Here is an 18,117-nt window from a genome sequence, read left to right as displayed (position 1 = left end):
GACACAAGCATAGAATAGGTGGAAAAATATTAACCCTAGGTTTACAACTTATCAATGACACTGTGTTAATATAAATGACTGCTTAGTGAATATTATTTTACTAAATAATAAGACCAAATGTTCTTAATAAGCATATTGTTTCTACTGTAGTCATTCACACACGAGCAGTTAAATAATACTTTATACATTAAATTACTGTAGGTCAAACTTCTCTGAAACTGGTGTATATTCATTGATATGTGAACTAAGACTTCAACTAAATTAATATTAGTATAATATATTATTTAACGATATAAATGTAAATAAATAGTAGAATATCTATTAATGAATTAACTAGTAATTAATATTTAATTATAAATCCAAAACTATTTAAATTAATTATTTAGTGATCAGTATACTATACTATAATTATTATTTTTAATATGATGATGAATAACAAATATCATTTTATTTAATATGGAAATTACCTTAGTGACAAGTCATTTAATCCAAGATCGTTTAAACCCTAACTACTACATACTATAAAGGTTGCGATATGACACAACCTATTAGACACTGATTTTAAGGTTTATTCTTATATTCAAAAGAGTATCAAATCTCAATAATTTTTAACAGATATTATTATAAATCTATTTAACAAGAAACATATTTATTATAATGAAATACACAAGGATATAAAAATATGCTAATGATTTTATAATAATAAGATTAAATAGTCTTGAAAGTCATATATTATAATTGTTTACATAAGATCAACTGATTTTGCAATTTAATATATTATTTAAAATTAAAACAGGCCTTGACGTTCAACAAAATTAACTCATAATAGCAAATAATTAATTAATTTATCTAATTTAGTAATAAAATAATAACATTTTGTTTAAAAAAAAGAAACACAATTATAATGTAGATAATTTACAAAAATACATCAGACTAGAACTGATTTATTATGATGTTAATCAATAGTGAATGATTAGTAAAATATTAAGTAAATTCCAAAATACTTGTTTCCCAAAATGATGGTCATGTTTATAAGGAAAAAGGAAGAGGGATCCACTCTGGAATGTTGGTAATAAAGGAACTTTAAGGAGTTAATGAATAAGGATTAAATTCTATTAGGAATTTATAAGCCCAAACAAAAAAGGAATTAACAAATGGGCGACTAGTATTATTCAAGCATTTTGGTTTAAATAGGCCTGATTCTAAAAAAAAACATTATCAAGCATTCTACTAGTACAAAATAATTTATAATTGTTTGAGAAAACATAAAAAAACTATTAATAATAATAATAATAAGAATAATAATAACCAACTGTAGAAGAAAAAAAAATAATAGTTTATAAAATTTGATCATATAAACAATTGTGTCACTCTAAATTGACAAAATAGATGAAATTTGGTTGTGAAAAAATTATCACATAAAACAAAAGAATTTGTTAGGTATTATTGATTTTGTAATAATCCCCCCTCCCTTCCCTCCCGCAGGTCCTACAAGACGAGCCAGGTCTCGGCACGAAGCCTGTTGAAAAAACCCCAAAAGATGCAACGCTGGATTCACCCATGTTGCGCCCCAAATTTCCTAATTAAACAAAAGTAGATTATTAATTATATTAATAATTCGGAAAAATAAAAATAATAAATACACTTACAGAGTTATCTTAGATTCCATATGCAGTTGATAGGCGCTCTTTCAACTGTTGAGGAAATTGATCAGTAAATCTAGTCCAATTTTCTTCTCCAACTTGATTTTTAAAGCCATGTAATATCTAAATAACAATACAATTTAAATATTTAATCTTAAAAATAAATAACATGTAATGGGCATTTATATAAATAATAAAAAATAAATTAATACTTTATAAAACATATCCTTTAAGTCATCTTTAGGATTTATCCACGAGGCAATTGCATCACAGAAGAATATAAAATCTTGAACTACTCCGCCAGGATTTAGACTTATCATTTGACACATACCTCTAAATGCACTATCTTTTTCATCATTGTCTCTGATATTGCGTAATGAAGTACACCTAGAACAAAAATAATATTAGCATCACACAAAAAACAATTTTGAATAATTAGTCATAACTCATAAATATTTGTTTTAGTAAATAAGATGCACATTTTGTATCCCCTAACCAATATATATAAATATATATAAAATTAATATATTTATAATCAATTCAAATTATAAAATTATAAATATAATAAATAATAAAAATATATTATAAATAAGTAATAAAAAAAGTAAAAAAAAATAATTGGTACACACCACATGCGTACAAACTGTTGTAACAGCGGGGCGACGTCTTGAGGACACACATAACCTAGTCGGCCGATTGTAATTGCTATAAAAAAAAAAAACAAAAAAAAAACGAAAAAACTAATAAAAAATAAATCCATCAAATAACAAATAAAATAGTAAACCATAATAAATATATATATTTTTTTTAAAAAACAAAATAAAATTAATACACCTAATAAAGATCAAAACTGACGTCTACAATCAAAACTTAAGAGAATTAAATAATATTTAACATTTATTGAATATAATTATTGATGATCCAAAAAGATTATATAAATCAATAATATATCCAAACCAAATTAGTGTTAATAATTATTAATTATTATCAATATATAAAGAGCACATTAATAATACATAATATTTAAAATTAAAATTTTTTTGACTGTTTATTATGTAGTTAAAATAAGATAAAATTAATTAGGTAATAAACAATTTAAATACTTTATATTTAGAAATAGGTTATGATTATACATTATAGTTCTAGACTGGTTATTATTATTATTATTATTTTTTTTAGTTATTAAAAGTACCTACTAAACAATTTTTATACATATACAATATACATATTGTGTACATATATATTATATACTATAATCAGTTTGGATTGTTTCTAAAATTATTTGAATCAAAATTGTTTATAAACTTATCAGATTATTACAAAGATGATAATATACTATAACTAAATAATTAGCAAATATCTAACAATAACAATTTAAAATGTTTAGATGTACTTAAAAAATGTTTGACTTGCAAAATCATTAAAATCACAATAAGTAAACCAAAAATTTATATTTAATACTCAGTGACTTGATAAAAATATGATAAATATTTAGGAATTAAAAGTTAAATAATTAACTTACAAATTTAATACAATAAAATATTTTTAAAGTTTAAATGATTTAAAAAAATAAAATCTATTAGGCAAATAGAGCTCTTCATCGCTCATTTGCGAAATTATAATCTATATTTTACTTTTTATCTTAAAAAATATAATATATCACAAAAATATATTTATTAAAGTATTTAACATAATATTAATGAACTCAGAATTGATCCATATTTACCTGTATTTTCTAGTAGAGTTTTAGGTGTATTTGTTCGATTCATGGTTATTACTAACTGATTTAAAATAATTGGTACATATGGTTGCATTTCAGTACCTATTGGAATATACAAAAAATTAATAATTATAATTAAACAGAATTATTTACCAAGAATTCTAACTCTTTTTTTACCTTAAGCTATGAATTTACTTAACTTTAAATTTGTGAAACTTTTTAGTATACTTATTTAAATACTTTTAAGTTTATGATATTTAAGGAATATCATATTCTGTTGATACACACTTTTTTTTAAAAAAAACTACCCTTTACACTATAAATCATTAAGCAGGAAAATGTAAAAAAAAATGTTGATGCATCTAAATCAAAATTTAAATTAGTAAATTTTGGATCTTTTAACTTAATATAATATGTAATAAGGATAATAGGCTATAACAAAAGATTTGAAATATAATATGTGATCTTAGAGATTATTTGAAAATTATATAAACATTTTATAATTTTAAAAACTATTTGCATATCCTAAAAACTAAACTAAATATTACACACGTTTTAAGTTTAATGTAAAACCATTATATAATAGAAAAATTAATTTTATGAAAATACTAGAGACAATGCAAATCAACAACGTTGCTTTATTCACTTAGCCATTCTATCCCACACATAAACTTTTTATTGGTAAGCTTGATAATTTTAAAAATCCTGTATTTACCTAACACTTAATAATAACTAATACAATTACCTAATTTTACTGCAATTTCTCCTATTGCCCATGTGGCATTATTACAGACTGAGATGTGATCAGGATTCAAATTTTGAGCTAATATTGGCATGAAATCAGCTGAAAAATTAAAAATATATTATAGGTTTTTGTTAAATTAATAACTTTATGTAATTATCATAGACACACATAATTGCAAAATCAATATTCATCAAACAGTTCAAAATTAAAAAACCCTAACATAACCCATCTTATCATTGTTCTAACCACTGTTCTGTATTTTAGAAACTATAATTACTTTAATCAATGCGGCAAAGCTTAAAAATTATAGTTAATATTTAGAACTAGTAATTAATTAATACATGTAAAATAAATCAGGTCATGTTAATTAATTAATTTTAAATATAAATTCAAGTATTAAATAATTATACCTATACAAGGATGTACATGTTGGAAACATGCTTTTGTCAAATCTCCCAGAAGAGCAAAAGAACTTTGCCTTACTTCTGCTAATGGATCTTGCATACACTGATAGAGTAATTGTAATGTATTTGAACCATTTATTAAACTTTCAATAAATGTTGTCAATCCTTCTGCTAAGCCCGATAGTAGGTCTAGAGCTACAATCATAAAATCCTTATCAGGTGCATCAAACTGGTCTGGACTTTGAGAGTTTGCCTTTAAATAATTAAAATAAATATTTAATTTAAAAACAAAATTAAATTCACAATTATATATTATACCATATTTTGGTTTAATGTTTGTTCAACGAGCGAAATACATCTTTTGAATACTGGCTCAGCATATGGCATGAATCCAGATTGTAATGCAGTGGCAACACTAGATAAACACTAAAAAACAATATATTCATTAATCATTTAATGTTTTCAATTTATACATTTATATATTTTTTCATACTTCTAATAATGGAAACAGGTCTTTATCCTCGTCCTTCAATGCGTTCCATTTCTGAATTAATGGAGGCATCAATAAATTAATATATTCAGGTTTATTTAAATTATGACCAACCGAATCAGCCAATGTTCCAATTGCATCATATAAGATTAATAAATTTTTATGCTAAAATATAAATTTTAAATGCACATACATTATTTACATTATCATTAAATTAAATTTTCTTTGCGTTTTAAATTACTTGATATTTGCTAAAAGCAAACACTAATGTTTCTAATATAAATCCTAAGTATGGTACAAGTTCAGTAGTTGCTTCTTCTTCTAATGTAGCAAAAGCAGAGCATGCAGCTTCTTGAACTCTTTTGTTGGAATCCAATATTCGTTTAAGTAACTAAAATAAATTATATATTATATAAAGTAATAAGTATATTAAAATAAATGTTTCATAAAATATTGTCATTAGTAAAATTATAAATACATGATTTTTTATTTTTTTTTGTACTATTTGCTGATTTCAAAAATTTAAACTGTAATATTTGAAGTATTCTACAGCTAATAATTTGAACTTAATTTAAATTTGAATTTACAAGTAATCTGATGTACTTACTTCATGCATCATTGATTTTAAATATAGCTCATGTGGTTGACTAACAACCCAGTGGCAATAACGAGAGAGTGTCCAACATATGATAGCTCGAACTAATGCTTTTTTATCACTCAAATGATTAATCATGTATGGTATCAGTTCATTTAAATGTGGGATCATACCATTCATGCATCCTAATGTTAATATTTCAATAATAATAATGTTGAACTTTAACAATTAATTTTAAGTTTTACCTTCAGCAATAGCTCCTAGAGCTAAAATTCCAGATTCTTTGACTTCCCACTCAGTAGACGAAAGTGTTTCTTTTAAAATAGGCATAAGTATTGGAAGAATATCTTCTTTAAATACGTTAGCTAATACATCTAAAGCAGCAGCACTACATTTTCCTAAATTATGAAAATTGAAATTAAGTTAACAATAAATAAAACTTTTTATTTTAAAAATCCAAAAATTACTTAGGTTCCAATCAGATAAGCTGCTATCATCTCCTAAATTATCATCATCATCATCTTCTTCATTATTATCTTCTTCATTACCATGTGTGTTACGTGACTTATGAAATCTAGGGCGAATATCTTCTTCACGATCAGGAACATTTTCATCTTCTTCAACATCACCCTGAATAATACACAATATATCATATTTTTATAATAAATAAAAGTTATAACTTAAATTTTTATAAGAATTAACCTTTAATAAAATTATATCTATCTCTGAGTAACGCATTCCATTAACAAGAATAGGTACTAGTCTAGGTAAATATGGTGTAAGTGCTTCTTTACATATTTGTTGGTCAGCAATTGATAGCCAAAATTCACATGCTTCTAATGCAACATTTTCATCTGGATCTTGGGTTCTTAACAACATATACTAAACAAAAGTATATAAATACAAAATGTTATAATTATTATTTTTAAATAATATTAAAAATATAAAAACTTATTTACTAACCTCAATGATATCATGTAAATGAGGAAGTAATCGATCCATTCTTACTTCTAGAAGCATAACAATAGCTCTACAGACATTTTTTCTAACTTCTGCTTCATCGTCAACAGCCAAATGAAATAAATTCTAAAACAAATTATAAATATATAGTTAATTATTATTTATCACATTATATTTTTAGATACAACTTACAACATTATTAAAATTAAATATTACCTCTAAAAACATATCAATGTGATTCATTAAGGAAGGTGTTTTCTGTACAATAAACTGATTTACACATCCAATTGCATGTGATCTAGATGTTTAAACATGTAAAAATAACATAAAAATATTTTAGTATAATAAACACTATAATAATATAATAATATTATAATTATATATTTAAGTGAATAATTAATTAAGCCGTTATATTTATTAATTTAATTAGAAAAATACAATATAATATTAATAAAAATAATAATAATAAATCTTACCTAATTTTTGGACTTGAATGTTTAAAAAATTGTAAAAACTTAGGAATGAGAATATCAAGTGGTTTGTTTTGTCGATCGTCTTCTAAATATTCAGATGAATCCTCGCATATTTTTTGCAGAGCTCCAAAAGCACCCTATTATACACCATAAACAAAAATATTAAAAATTCTCAGAGTATAATTAGCTTTAAAACAAATAATTTATTTTATTTTTACGATGAAAATAATGATTTTATTATTCTATTGATTAAAATTATTAGAATAAGTTATAATTAAATAAAAACATATCTTTAAGCATCTATAATTAAAATACTCATCAAACTAAAATTAATAGGTGTGATTAATCTAAATGAATAAATTTAAAATAAATAGATACCTCGCAAACATTATAATCTGCAGAATCAAGCATTTGACAAAGGGCAGGTAAAAGTTCAGGCCAAGTGTTGATACCACGGGATGCTATTGTTGTGATTAAAATGCCAACAGTTGCTCTAATTAAAGCTGAAGTATCTCCAACTGCAGTTAGACATTCAGACTTTACAAACTCTGTGACTGTTGGAGGTAAATTTTCATAGTGACTCTTGATATTATTTTTCAAGATCAAACCGCTTAACGATCTTGTAGGTTCATCTAAAAGAGAAATTATTATAATTTACTAGTTATACAATAAAATAAAATCATAAATCAAATAGAACCTACCTGAGTAATAGAGATAACAAATTATGATAATTTGTTCATCAACAAATTAATAAAAATTAAACATAAAAAATAAATAAATTTAAAATATTTATTCTTAAATTAAAAAAAAAAAATTATACATACCTTCAGAAGTAAGTTTTGTCAACACAAATATCAAATAATTGTTAAAGTCTGTTACTTGATTTAGCTCTTCCAATTTCTAGATTAACTTATTAAGGAATTTTTTTATAATTTTTTAAAGACATTAAACACTTTTAAACACCACTGTTTTACATTAATACATGCAAAATATTATTTGAAATTTTAATGTATTTAGGGGTACTTCCGTGTTATCTCGACTACCCAAATATTTCCAAGACTACCTGTTAGAAACATCGGGATTATCCCTACTACCTCTGTAGACCGTAATTTATCAATAAATATATATTCCCGCGTTGTAATCTATACCTATCATTGTAATGTAGAATTTAATTTTGTCTCCGATGTACAATGTACTTAGTATAAGCCAATTAACTTTAACCATTTTATGTTGGTTTTCATTTCGTCAGTCATTCGACAATCGTCCTATTGTCCATATTAGCGTTACGTCTAGTGAAATATATGGTCTAGTCAATATGATTTTTTTTAATTTGCCATCGTCTGAGAAGGAGGCTGTTTATTTTCTTCAAGAATGCGGAGTGTTGCCTAGTGCACGGATTTTTCCGAACAATCACTTGACAAAATTGTATTTAGGAAAAGAAATCTTTTAGAAATGTAATATTAAAAAATGCCAAAAAAAGGTAAATATACGTAATGATAATGGGTTTGTGAAATCACGAATATCGTTTACGACTGCTGTGCGATTTATATATGGGTGGTCAAATGAAATGACTAGTATTAAGTGGTGTGAACAAGAACTTAATATAGGTGAAAATACAGTTATTGACTAGAACAATTACTTACATGAAGTATGTGCTATGGCGATTGAAAATAAACCACAAGGGAAAATAGGTAGACCGGGGAAAATTGTTGAAATTGATGAAAGTTTGTTTTCGAAAAGAAAAAATCATGTTGGGAGAGTACTTCCCAAACCGTGGATATTCGGAGGAATTTGTCGCGAGACAAGTCATTTTTATTAAAAGTAAATGATAGAAAAACAGGAACTCTACTTACGACGATTAAAAACAACATTCAGGAAGGTACCACGATACATTCAGATTGTTGGCGTGCATATAACACCGAATTATTAAAATCATCCAACTTTGATCGGTAGTCGAAATAACACGGTTGATCATATAATAGGTAGTCTTGGAAATATTTGGGTAGCCGAGATAACACGAAAGTACCTATTTAGGTATACCTACAATTAATTAATAATAGCTTCTTCTGTTGAAATCAAAATAACACAATAAGAAAATGTTACATTTTCAAAAATCAAATGTTGGTGAGGTACCTATCTTTTAATATTTTGACCTTTATATTTTTACAATAATTAAAAATGCACTTGGTATCTAGGTTTTCAAATACTCTATAAAAATGTGATGTACCACTATTAACGCTTGTAATAATTAATACACATTAGCTAACTTTATACATTATTTACCACTAAATTTTTTTAATTCCCACAAACATAATTAATCAAATAAAAAAAAAATGTGCATTTTATACTGAAATTTTATACAACTTCTATGTCATAGATATTTATTAAGAAAATAAACCAAATATTTCAAAATACTTGAATTATAATGTAAATATTTAAACAATAAATAATAAACACATTAGGTGCCACTTCATTATTAATAAAAAAGAATATTTAGGAAGATAATTGTGAAATATTAGAAACACTAAACTTAATTCGAAATGTAGAAAACTTTTAAACAGGTGGTTATAATCCATCATACTCTTTATTCAATATACAAACCTGACAGCGAGTGGAAACATGTTAAATCAAAAGGATACTTGTTGTACAGTCCGTTGTATAACCGTGTCGGGCGACTGGGATTCTTTGAGCAGCTGAATGATTTGCCGTAATCCCTCTTCTTGCGGCTGCCAGGCCATTATCATGCTAACGCCAAATATTCAAGGAGTCCCGTCGGTCAATGAAATGCAGTTAAAAGAACTGCGAGGAAAAAGGTGTCGATGAAAAACTGCCTAGTATATATCCTTGATAGATAATTTTGTTCTACAAAACAGTTAGTGTGTGCGGAATGTCGAAAATATTATCGTGATTAGTCTATTCGTACGAGTAATTAATATTGAATAATTATGTATGTAAGATGTATGTACATAAGATAAAGGCAAGAGAGTGTTAAATAAAAGGGGATTGCAACTAGCGACTGCGGACACGGCAAAAAATTAACAGCAGACGAAGTCTCGAAGAAACTCGAAAATCGACCGAATAGAGAATGTGTGTTACGATAAAACTCGTAAAGTCGATAAGCACATACACATTTTATGTTATTTTTTTCACTCTTTTAATGCCGTCCCGTCTCACTCACACCAGTAACGATTAGTACGAGCCGACTCATCGATGACACGCGTAACATAACCGGCATCTCGTCAACGATGTGCTACGGAAAGCGCGCGCAATTCAAACACGCGCAGCCGTTTATAGATTAGGAATCAAATATTGTAATAAATTTTTCGTTTTAAATCAATCCTGACGGTCCCGAGGACGCGACTTCATAACTGTCACTGTGTGTTTTCATCTTTAACGATTTGTGACGACGCTGGCTTTTCCCTGGCAAAATAAATTAGAATTTAATTAATTTATGCTTGGCTTCAGCTGCTGCTGAATACCTTATGTTATTATCTACCTAACCTCCTAATTTGGTCAGTTTATTACCAATGTTACTATACCTAAATATAACCTAACCTAAGGCAACAATACAGCTCCATTAAGATTTAAATTATCTCTATTCTCTAATAAGCCAAAAGAAAATCCAATAAAATGATATTCTAGAGTGTAGTGTGTACTAGTGTAGTCTAGACAAGCAAGCTTTAACAATTGGCCCCTATAAAAACACACTTAATAATTTTGAAGAAATATATGATAATTATAACAGTTTTAATAGAAAATTAAATAAAAATATAAATATAAATACGTATAATACCTCTTTGAAATAAATAAATTCAACTAGCATTATTTTGAAATTATTGAAAAACCTAATTATTTTCATGACTTCTTAATACGTAATAAACATGATTTCTTATGTTTAAATCGCAATAATAAGAATTGATTGTTTCTGAAGTTGACATAAATAAATTAAAATTGAGATTGACTAATTTTTATTTGTCAAACTTTATTTTTCAATTTTAAATAACTATTTAATACGATAAAAGTCATGTTTTGTACATAATGTATCTACTATATTATAACATTTTTAACGTACAAGTAACAATTGTTGATTACCTATAACCAACTTTTAATAAATAAAATCAAAATATAAGTAGGAATTTAAATTATACACCGCACTTGAGCACTAGAATATTAACTAAGACCATACAGTTATAGGTTGTAAATTTTTAATGTTGGTTGATTACTGGTGACTCAGTGGCGCAACTAGCACTAAATCTTAGAGGAGCTATTCTTGTTTTTAGCCCCACCTCAAAATTAAACCAAAGGTAAAATTTTTTTTTTTTTGGTGGGTTTACGAGTAGTTTTTTTTGGGGGGGGGGCTTAGCCCCCCAAAGCCCCCCCTAGTTGCGCCTATAACTGGTTTAAGTTTGCAGTCTCTATGTCTAAGAATTATACATTTCTAGGTAGTACTACTCATGAGCAATATTTTGATACCAAATACTCAAGAGGAGAGTTTCTGAAAGATCAGTGTTGTGCTATTAAGATTATAATTTCAATTTTAAATATAGGTATTTAAAATTTTTAATGATGAGACTTTTCTTTCTAGGTATATACTAGCTTTAATATTTAATTGTATGGTAAAAAAAGATATTACATTAAAAACAATTTTTAACACAAATTATATTTACATTTAAAACACTTATATTTTATAATTCTGATATTATTACATTCAATATTAAAATACACTTTATCAAAAAAAATATACCCTAATACCTAGCAACTGTTATATTTAAATTATTATTTAAACAGAGCTAATAGCTATTACCCAACAATGTAATGATTAATACAATTTCAAAGAACACCCACATCAACTGAACAATATGGTCATTTTATTTTGTTATCTTTATGACTTCAAAAAAAAAAAAATTATTTATTATTTTATTAAACAACATAATGATTTTACGAAATTAAAATTCAACTACAAATAAAATTAAAATTAATTTTTTTTATTGACTAAAAAAAAAATAATAAGATTCAATACCTAAAATCATTGATACACGCACAAAACATACTTAACTATAACTATCTATTTTTAAAAATATAAGTATTTGGGAAGCAACAATAATTTTTAAAAGGGCTAAATGTGTATATTTTTATAAATGTGCTTAAAGCTTATCTTAAAACGCTAAATTTTTTTGAATAAGAGCAAAAGAAAAATTAAACAATTCATCATAGATTTTTTTTATTGAATATTAATAATATTGAAATCTGAAATTAAAGAAAACATAATCTGTAGGATTCTGTGCTATAAATAATGTATTTACAACTTAAAAAATTTAAATATATGTTAACTTTTTAGTAATAATAAGAACCTGCTGAATAATATATTAAAATCTACATCTAAATAATATTGAACAGCAATACAGCATCATTTAAAAATAATTATTCTAGCATTCATAGTTTACATAAAAAGGTAAATCTTATATCAGAATTCAAAACTATTAAATATAAAAACATATTTAAAACATTAATATTCCCTTAAGTTCTTTATAGTTCACACAATACATTGTATCATTTATAATTGTAAGTATAAATTTGTTACATATTATTATTAAATATTACTATAAAATACATAATTAATAATTTGTAAAGATTTCAAAAGAAAAAGTATATGTTAATTTATTGTTATTTACATGCATTTATGATGTTCACAAATTGTGTATATTTAATTATAACATTCACAATATATATATTATATTTAAAAATTCAAGAAATGTATTCCATGCATTTTATGTATTTAAATTTAAAAATATTTACTTAAATTCAATAAAAATTAAAAACTAATAAATAAATTAAATGCAAATAAGACAGTAACCAACTATACTTCCAACTTCCATTATTTATTAATTATTTTAGTTGATATTTTCTTTAACAGATTTTCAAAGTTAACATTTTAAGTTTTTTTAAGTTAATATTTATATAAATACAAAAAAAAAAAAAACAACCAATAATTTATAAAATTTATTAGAAAATTATGATTCAGATAATATCTCTTCAATTGTTCGATCATTTTCATCATGCAATGGAAAACTAGTTAAAGTAGGATCACTTTCAAGAAATTCTCTTAGTTCAGATTCTAAATCAACACCAGACACAGTACCTTCAACACCTTCCACGCGATCTTGTATTCCATCTCCCATTAATGATACCTATTAAATAGTTCATAGTGTTTATACAAATTTAATAAATAGTAAATACAGTTAATAAAACTATAATTACCTGTGTCTGTTGATGAGATGAACCATGATTTACCAAATTTGGGGGATGACAGTTATTTTGATTTAACTCCAAATGGGAAATTTGTGCAATCCCCATTGCTTTACGTACACCTGTGACGGACATCACAGCTGATGGCGGAACTCTTTTTAAATTTTCAGCAAGGGATTCAGTTATTTTATCCGCTATTAATGATAAACATATTAATTATTTTTAAATCTATAATGTTATACTATAATTGCATTACCCAGTTGAATTTCCTGTGGTGATGGATGTGCTATTTGTGAAAGATGTTGAGGAAGAGGAGCACTCAATCGTTGATTTTGTACATTTTGTAAACGTCCCAGCAATCCACCAACATGATCCAACCTATCTTGAAATACACTTTGTTCTTCTACAATAAAAATAATAAATATACATAGATTAGATATAAATAATAAAAATTAATACTTGATACTAACGATAATAATCTATAAATTTTGTATCAATTCCAAGTTCTGATAATGATTTTAACTGATCAATTTGAATTGGAGCAGTTTTAGTTTGATGATTAGTAGTTATAGTGTTTGAACTTCCCGTATTAATTAGTGAAGTAGCTAAGGGTTGACATGATGAAGGCTGATGTAACTGACTAATTGGTTTCTTGCTGTCATCTAACACAACTTGTTGTTTTTTTCGCTCATCTAATACACGTTTTGTTTTACGATGATCACCACCAGTCATTAAATCGAGCAAATTATCTGCCATAGTCATTGCATAATCTGAGTCTTTTGTAAAATTTAAAATGCTAAGAAAAAAAATTTATGTAATAATGTGTATAATATAATGATACTATATTACTATATTATTATTATATTTACATAAATATGAATTGAAAAAAACTCATTAGTAAAACACCTTTGTAAAAAATCTTTACCATGTAGTTTACTTATGATTTATTAATTATTATATAGTTTTATAAATAACACTTTATTTTGCAGTTAGTAAGTAAAATAATTTAGAGGATATCAGTACAATATTTGTTTTCACTCTCTGATCCATACATGACACAGATAAAATACATTTTTATGATTTAAAAACAATTATTTATAAGTAATTTAACAGAAAAATCATCTATTACAAAAAATTATAGATTACATATTGATTTTATTTTTTTTTTTTTTTTAATTTATAATCAGCTTCAAAAGTAAAATAAAGTATTTAGAAACTTAAAAGAATACTAAATTGTTAAAAGACAATACTTAGAAAAATTGATGTCATACTCTCAACATTTTAGACTCATAATTGTTATAATGGGTAATTTTATTTTAAGATTACTGGAAAATATAAAAAAAAATATTATTTTGCATAAATGTGTTTTATCTTAATTTATATGAGCTAAATAGAAAATAAACAGCGCACACACTGGTGTCATCTCCATAATATATAGTAGATAAAGTGCATAAAAAAAAATTAGGTACATTAAAAATACTTTACAAAATAAAGTATGTATATTGTATAATATTGTAATGAAAATATTTTCATAAATGATAACAGTAGGAAAAATTACCTTTCTGCATACTGAGCAGATGCTTCATCACCATAGGTTCTCAAAACTAAATCTGATTCGTCCTTTGTTAAATTGGCAAAAGTTGAGTCATATGTTGGAGCATAAGAACCAAACGCTCCATAGTATAATGGTTTAACTATAAATAATTGTATTTACATTGATATATTATCTTCACTGTAAACATTAAATAACAATCATACAAATACACATACCAGTTTTAACCATGTTACGCCTGTCTTCACGGAAACCTGAAATTGATCCAACTCCATGACTCAGCTTTCCAATTAATGATCCTAAGAGAACAGGCCTTTCCCCAGTTTCAGGGTTGATTCCATCGTTTGGCACTAAAATTGATAGCGATGTGGATCCATTGTTTTGTTGTTTCAAGAATCCCATCTTACAAATTAAAAAAAAAATAACAAGTAAAATCTCAATAGATATTTAAGTCTGAAAGTAGATATTATGTTAACAAAGATACAACTTAAAAATTAATTTCTAGAATGACTGCAAAAATAAAAAAAAATAGTTGAATTTAATCACTTCCAGTACATTAGTTTTTTAATACATATTATTTTAATTTTCACAATTTATCACAGCTTCTAAATTGAGTACAGCTTTTTGATAACTATTGGTCAGAATATATACATTTTAAAACAAAGTTATAAATATATTTATTATTTTTAGTTAGATCAATCAATATAGATTCTACATACAAAACTGAAAATAAGAAATTAGTTTTTTTTTTTACAATTTAAGTGTATATATTAAAAATAGAGTATATGATTAATTTAGGATAATTGTTTTTCAAATTTATTAATGAGCTAATAAGTTGAAAGTGATATCAAATTTCCAGTTAAAAGTTTAAAAATTTGTTGAATAACATTAATCAAATAAAAATGTTGGCTAAGTAAGTAATTGAGATATCCAACTTGTGTTGCTAGAAAGGATTAAAATGGCTATTTATCATATCACTAAACAAATTTAAATGACTTAACAAAGTGAACATATTAATTGAATACACTTAACTTAATTTTACTTTAATGTACTAATTTGTTTTTTTATTAAATAAAAATTTTAAAATGAAATACCTTGGTATTTTTTGTAGCCAATTTTTCAGAGGCTACTTTAGCAGCATTTTGCACTTGTTTAAGTATTTCATCTGGTGTCAAATCATCAGGTATAGCCTCAAACTTTGATCTAAAAAAAATACAGAATATAAAATAGTATCATGAAGTTCTATTAGTAATAAAAAGTTACATCATTTTTCGTTGACTTAATAGGTCACTATCATGCAAACGTTCAGATGATCGTTCAATATTTTCAATAATTGTATCATTTGAAGTATCTCCATGGAATTCTTGATTAATATCAAAGCCCAGCTGTGATGGAGGTATATTAGCCATTCCAGGTAATGCGGTTAATAGTGTTTTTAATTTTTCTGGACCTGTTAATTTTAAACCAGCGTGAAGAAGTCGCTTAGCTGCTTTATAATAAATAGTTTCTGGTTGATTATATGTCATGGCATTTTCACACATCAATTTAAAATCTGCCTGTAAATTAAACAAAGGTATAAGTTACTTAGATATTTTTAATTTTAATTAAGTTGATATCATATTTTTATGTTATATATAGAATAGAAATCATCTAAGATTGTTTAAAGTAGTCAATATTTTATGAGCACTACTTAAATTAATTTAATCCATATTCATATTATAAAATTGTAATATCTAGTTTACATAGTTTTTTATATAGGAAAATATAAATACTTAACATACTTATGTGTTTATATTTAAATACTTACAACAAAAGCATTTAAACTGGTATAAAGGTCACTTTGAATGCTTCGACGAATTGTTTCAAAGTCCATTGGTTTAGATATGAGACGAGAATAATTAGGAGCAATACGATCTGTAACTGGCCATGCAAATAATTGTTGAGGATCTCTACGTTCCAAAGCTCTAAGCAAATGCGTTAATAATTGTTGCAAAGTTTGTCGATTTTCATTAGGATTATTTGTTTCTTCTGATTTCCATTCACCTAAATCATAAATATAATATGCACTGTATAATACATTAATTATTAATTTAATAAAACTCACCATTTTGAGCCTCGGTAGAATTTGTTATGACTTTACTGTTATTTTCAAAACTTATAGGACGTTTGGACATGGGAGCTTCTGCTAGAGTTTCCTCACCTAAACTTATTTCTTCTTGAATTGTGATATCATCTCGTGTTCGTTTTTTTTTCTCTTTGTGATGCTTGTGCTTCTTTTTTTTCTTTTTATGTGATTTAGATAAATAATCATTTGCCTCATGATTACCATTAGTATTATTAACTAGTTCATCAGCAGGCAAACAACTTCCACTGCCAACTTTTAATATCAATTTTAAACCACCAGATTTTTCCTTATCTGAAACATAGATGTAATAAAAAAAACCATTTTAATCATAAAATTACAAATATAAATGAATAATTTTTGCTACATGTATATTAACTAAGGTTGTGAGAAAAGAAAATACGTTATTCAATGCATCTTCAGAATAAAAAGATAAGTAAATCAAAATACAAAATTTAAATTACCTTCATATTTATCCTTTTTATGTTTCTTTCGTTTTTTGCTTTCAAATTCATTATTTTCATCGAACGACGCCAGCTTGAATTCTATCTATAACAATTGTATCAAATCTGAGTTGAATTTATGTATACTTATATTAATTTAAAGTTATTATGACCGATTTAATATTTCAATTAAAGAACTATAAGGATATTATAAATTATAGTCAAATATAGTTCTGACTTCTGAATAAAATAAATGCTTATTATTATTTATTATTTTTATAGTAAATAATACGAAATCGATAAACAGATATTAATGGTATTAATATTTTTACAATATACAAATTCGTAAACAAAACAAATACGATTAATCAATCATCAAAGAGTATAGTTGGGTTGATATCAACGTAAAAATATATTTGAGGTTATATGTCTATTATATGTAATTTTCCATTGAAAATAATCATGGAACAATAAGCTGCATAAGAATAGGTTATTTATAATATTTATGTCTTATGATATGAAATAAAAATTCAGATTAGAAGATCTTCTAAGACCGTGATTCAGACTTGAGACTTCAGAGTTAAACTATTTTTTTTTTTTTTTTGTAAAAAACATGATGTTGAGAAGATAAGGTGACACCACTTGTAAATATCCCGGTCGCAAATTTTCCCGGCACTTTGGTAGTACAAATGTCTCGTGCGGGTAGCGCTACCATTCGCTCGAA

General features: G+C 25.4%; 2 protein-coding genes across 3 annotated transcripts; both read right to left on the bottom strand.

Moving 5' to 3' along the window:
- Positions 1 to 713: 713 nt before the first annotated feature.
- LOC114124981 (transportin-1) lies at positions 714 to 10,177 on the bottom strand. Of its 2 annotated transcripts, XM_027988446.2 has the most exons (20): positions 9,670 to 10,172; positions 7,855 to 7,930; positions 7,409 to 7,662; positions 7,034 to 7,167; positions 6,774 to 6,855; positions 6,561 to 6,683; positions 6,300 to 6,479; positions 6,065 to 6,227; positions 5,843 to 5,995; positions 5,610 to 5,782; positions 5,244 to 5,393; positions 5,006 to 5,167; positions 4,831 to 4,938; positions 4,519 to 4,765; positions 4,109 to 4,207; positions 3,370 to 3,465; positions 2,273 to 2,348; positions 1,856 to 2,030; positions 1,650 to 1,766; positions 714 to 1,579 (listed from the first exon to the last, which is right to left on the bottom strand). In XM_027988446.2, exons 1-19 carry the CDS (start codon positions 9,772 to 9,774, stop codon positions 1,659 to 1,661), a joined length of 2,664 nt encoding a protein of 887 aa, XP_027844247.1. In that variant the 5' UTR covers positions 9,775 to 10,172; the 3' UTR covers positions 714 to 1,579; positions 1,650 to 1,658. The 2 variants fall into 2 exon arrangements, 1 of the variants encoding a protein (XP_027844247.1); XR_007603760.1 differs by lacking the exons at positions 714 to 1,579; positions 2,273 to 2,348 and having other exon boundaries at positions 9,670 to 10,177.
- Positions 10,178 to 11,669: 1,492 nt separating this feature from the next.
- LOC114124988 (bromodomain-containing protein 7) lies at positions 11,670 to 17,736 on the bottom strand. The gene is made up of 11 exons (XM_027988455.2): positions 17,415 to 17,736; positions 16,933 to 17,244; positions 16,636 to 16,871; positions 16,092 to 16,384; positions 15,923 to 16,031; positions 15,047 to 15,230; positions 14,835 to 14,970; positions 13,747 to 14,072; positions 13,533 to 13,679; positions 13,289 to 13,470; positions 11,670 to 13,218 (listed from the first exon to the last, which is right to left on the bottom strand). The coding sequence occupies exons 2-11, from the start codon at positions 17,000 to 17,002 to the stop codon at positions 13,042 to 13,044; spliced, it is 1,860 nt and encodes a 619-aa protein (XP_027844256.2). The 5' UTR covers positions 17,003 to 17,244; positions 17,415 to 17,736; the 3' UTR covers positions 11,670 to 13,041.
- Positions 17,737 to 18,117: the final 381 nt, after the last annotated feature.

Source organism: Aphis gossypii, chromosome 1 (genome assembly GCF_020184175.1).
Source record: "Aphis gossypii isolate Hap1 chromosome 1, ASM2018417v2, whole genome shotgun sequence".
Lineage (NCBI taxonomy): Eukaryota > Metazoa > Arthropoda > Insecta > Hemiptera > Aphididae > Aphis > Aphis gossypii.
Note: the sequence above shows the minus strand (reverse complement) of the source record. Positions and strands in the feature narration are given on the sequence as shown.

What these genes read in the sequence shown, in the direction of transcription:
- LOC114124981 (XM_027988446.2), bottom strand. Translation starts at nt 9,774, where the DNA reads ATGATAATGGCCTGGCAGCCGCAAGAAGAGGGATTACGGCAAATCATT. An exon ending in CATTCAAGTCCAAAAATTAG is followed by an intron (nt 6,856 to 7,033) that starts GTAAGATTTATT and finishes TTAAACATCTAG; the next exon opens with ATCACATGCAATTGGATGTG. An exon ending in AACTCTACTAGAAAATACAG is followed by an intron (nt 2,349 to 3,369) that starts GTAAATATGGAT and finishes TTTTTTTTATAG; the next exon opens with CAATTACAATCGGCCGACTA.
- LOC114124988 (XM_027988455.2), bottom strand. Translation starts at nt 17,002, where the DNA reads ATGTCCAAACGTCCTATAAGTTTTGAAAATAACAGTAAAGTCATAACA. An exon ending in TTAAGTCAACGAAAAATGAT is followed by an intron (nt 16,032 to 16,091) that starts GTAACTTTTTAT and finishes TATTTTTTTTAG; the next exon opens with ATCAAAGTTTGAGGCTATAC. An exon ending in ACCACAGGAAATTCAACTGG is followed by an intron (nt 13,471 to 13,532) that starts GTAATGCAATTA and finishes TATCATTAATAG; the next exon opens with CGGATAAAATAACTGAATCC.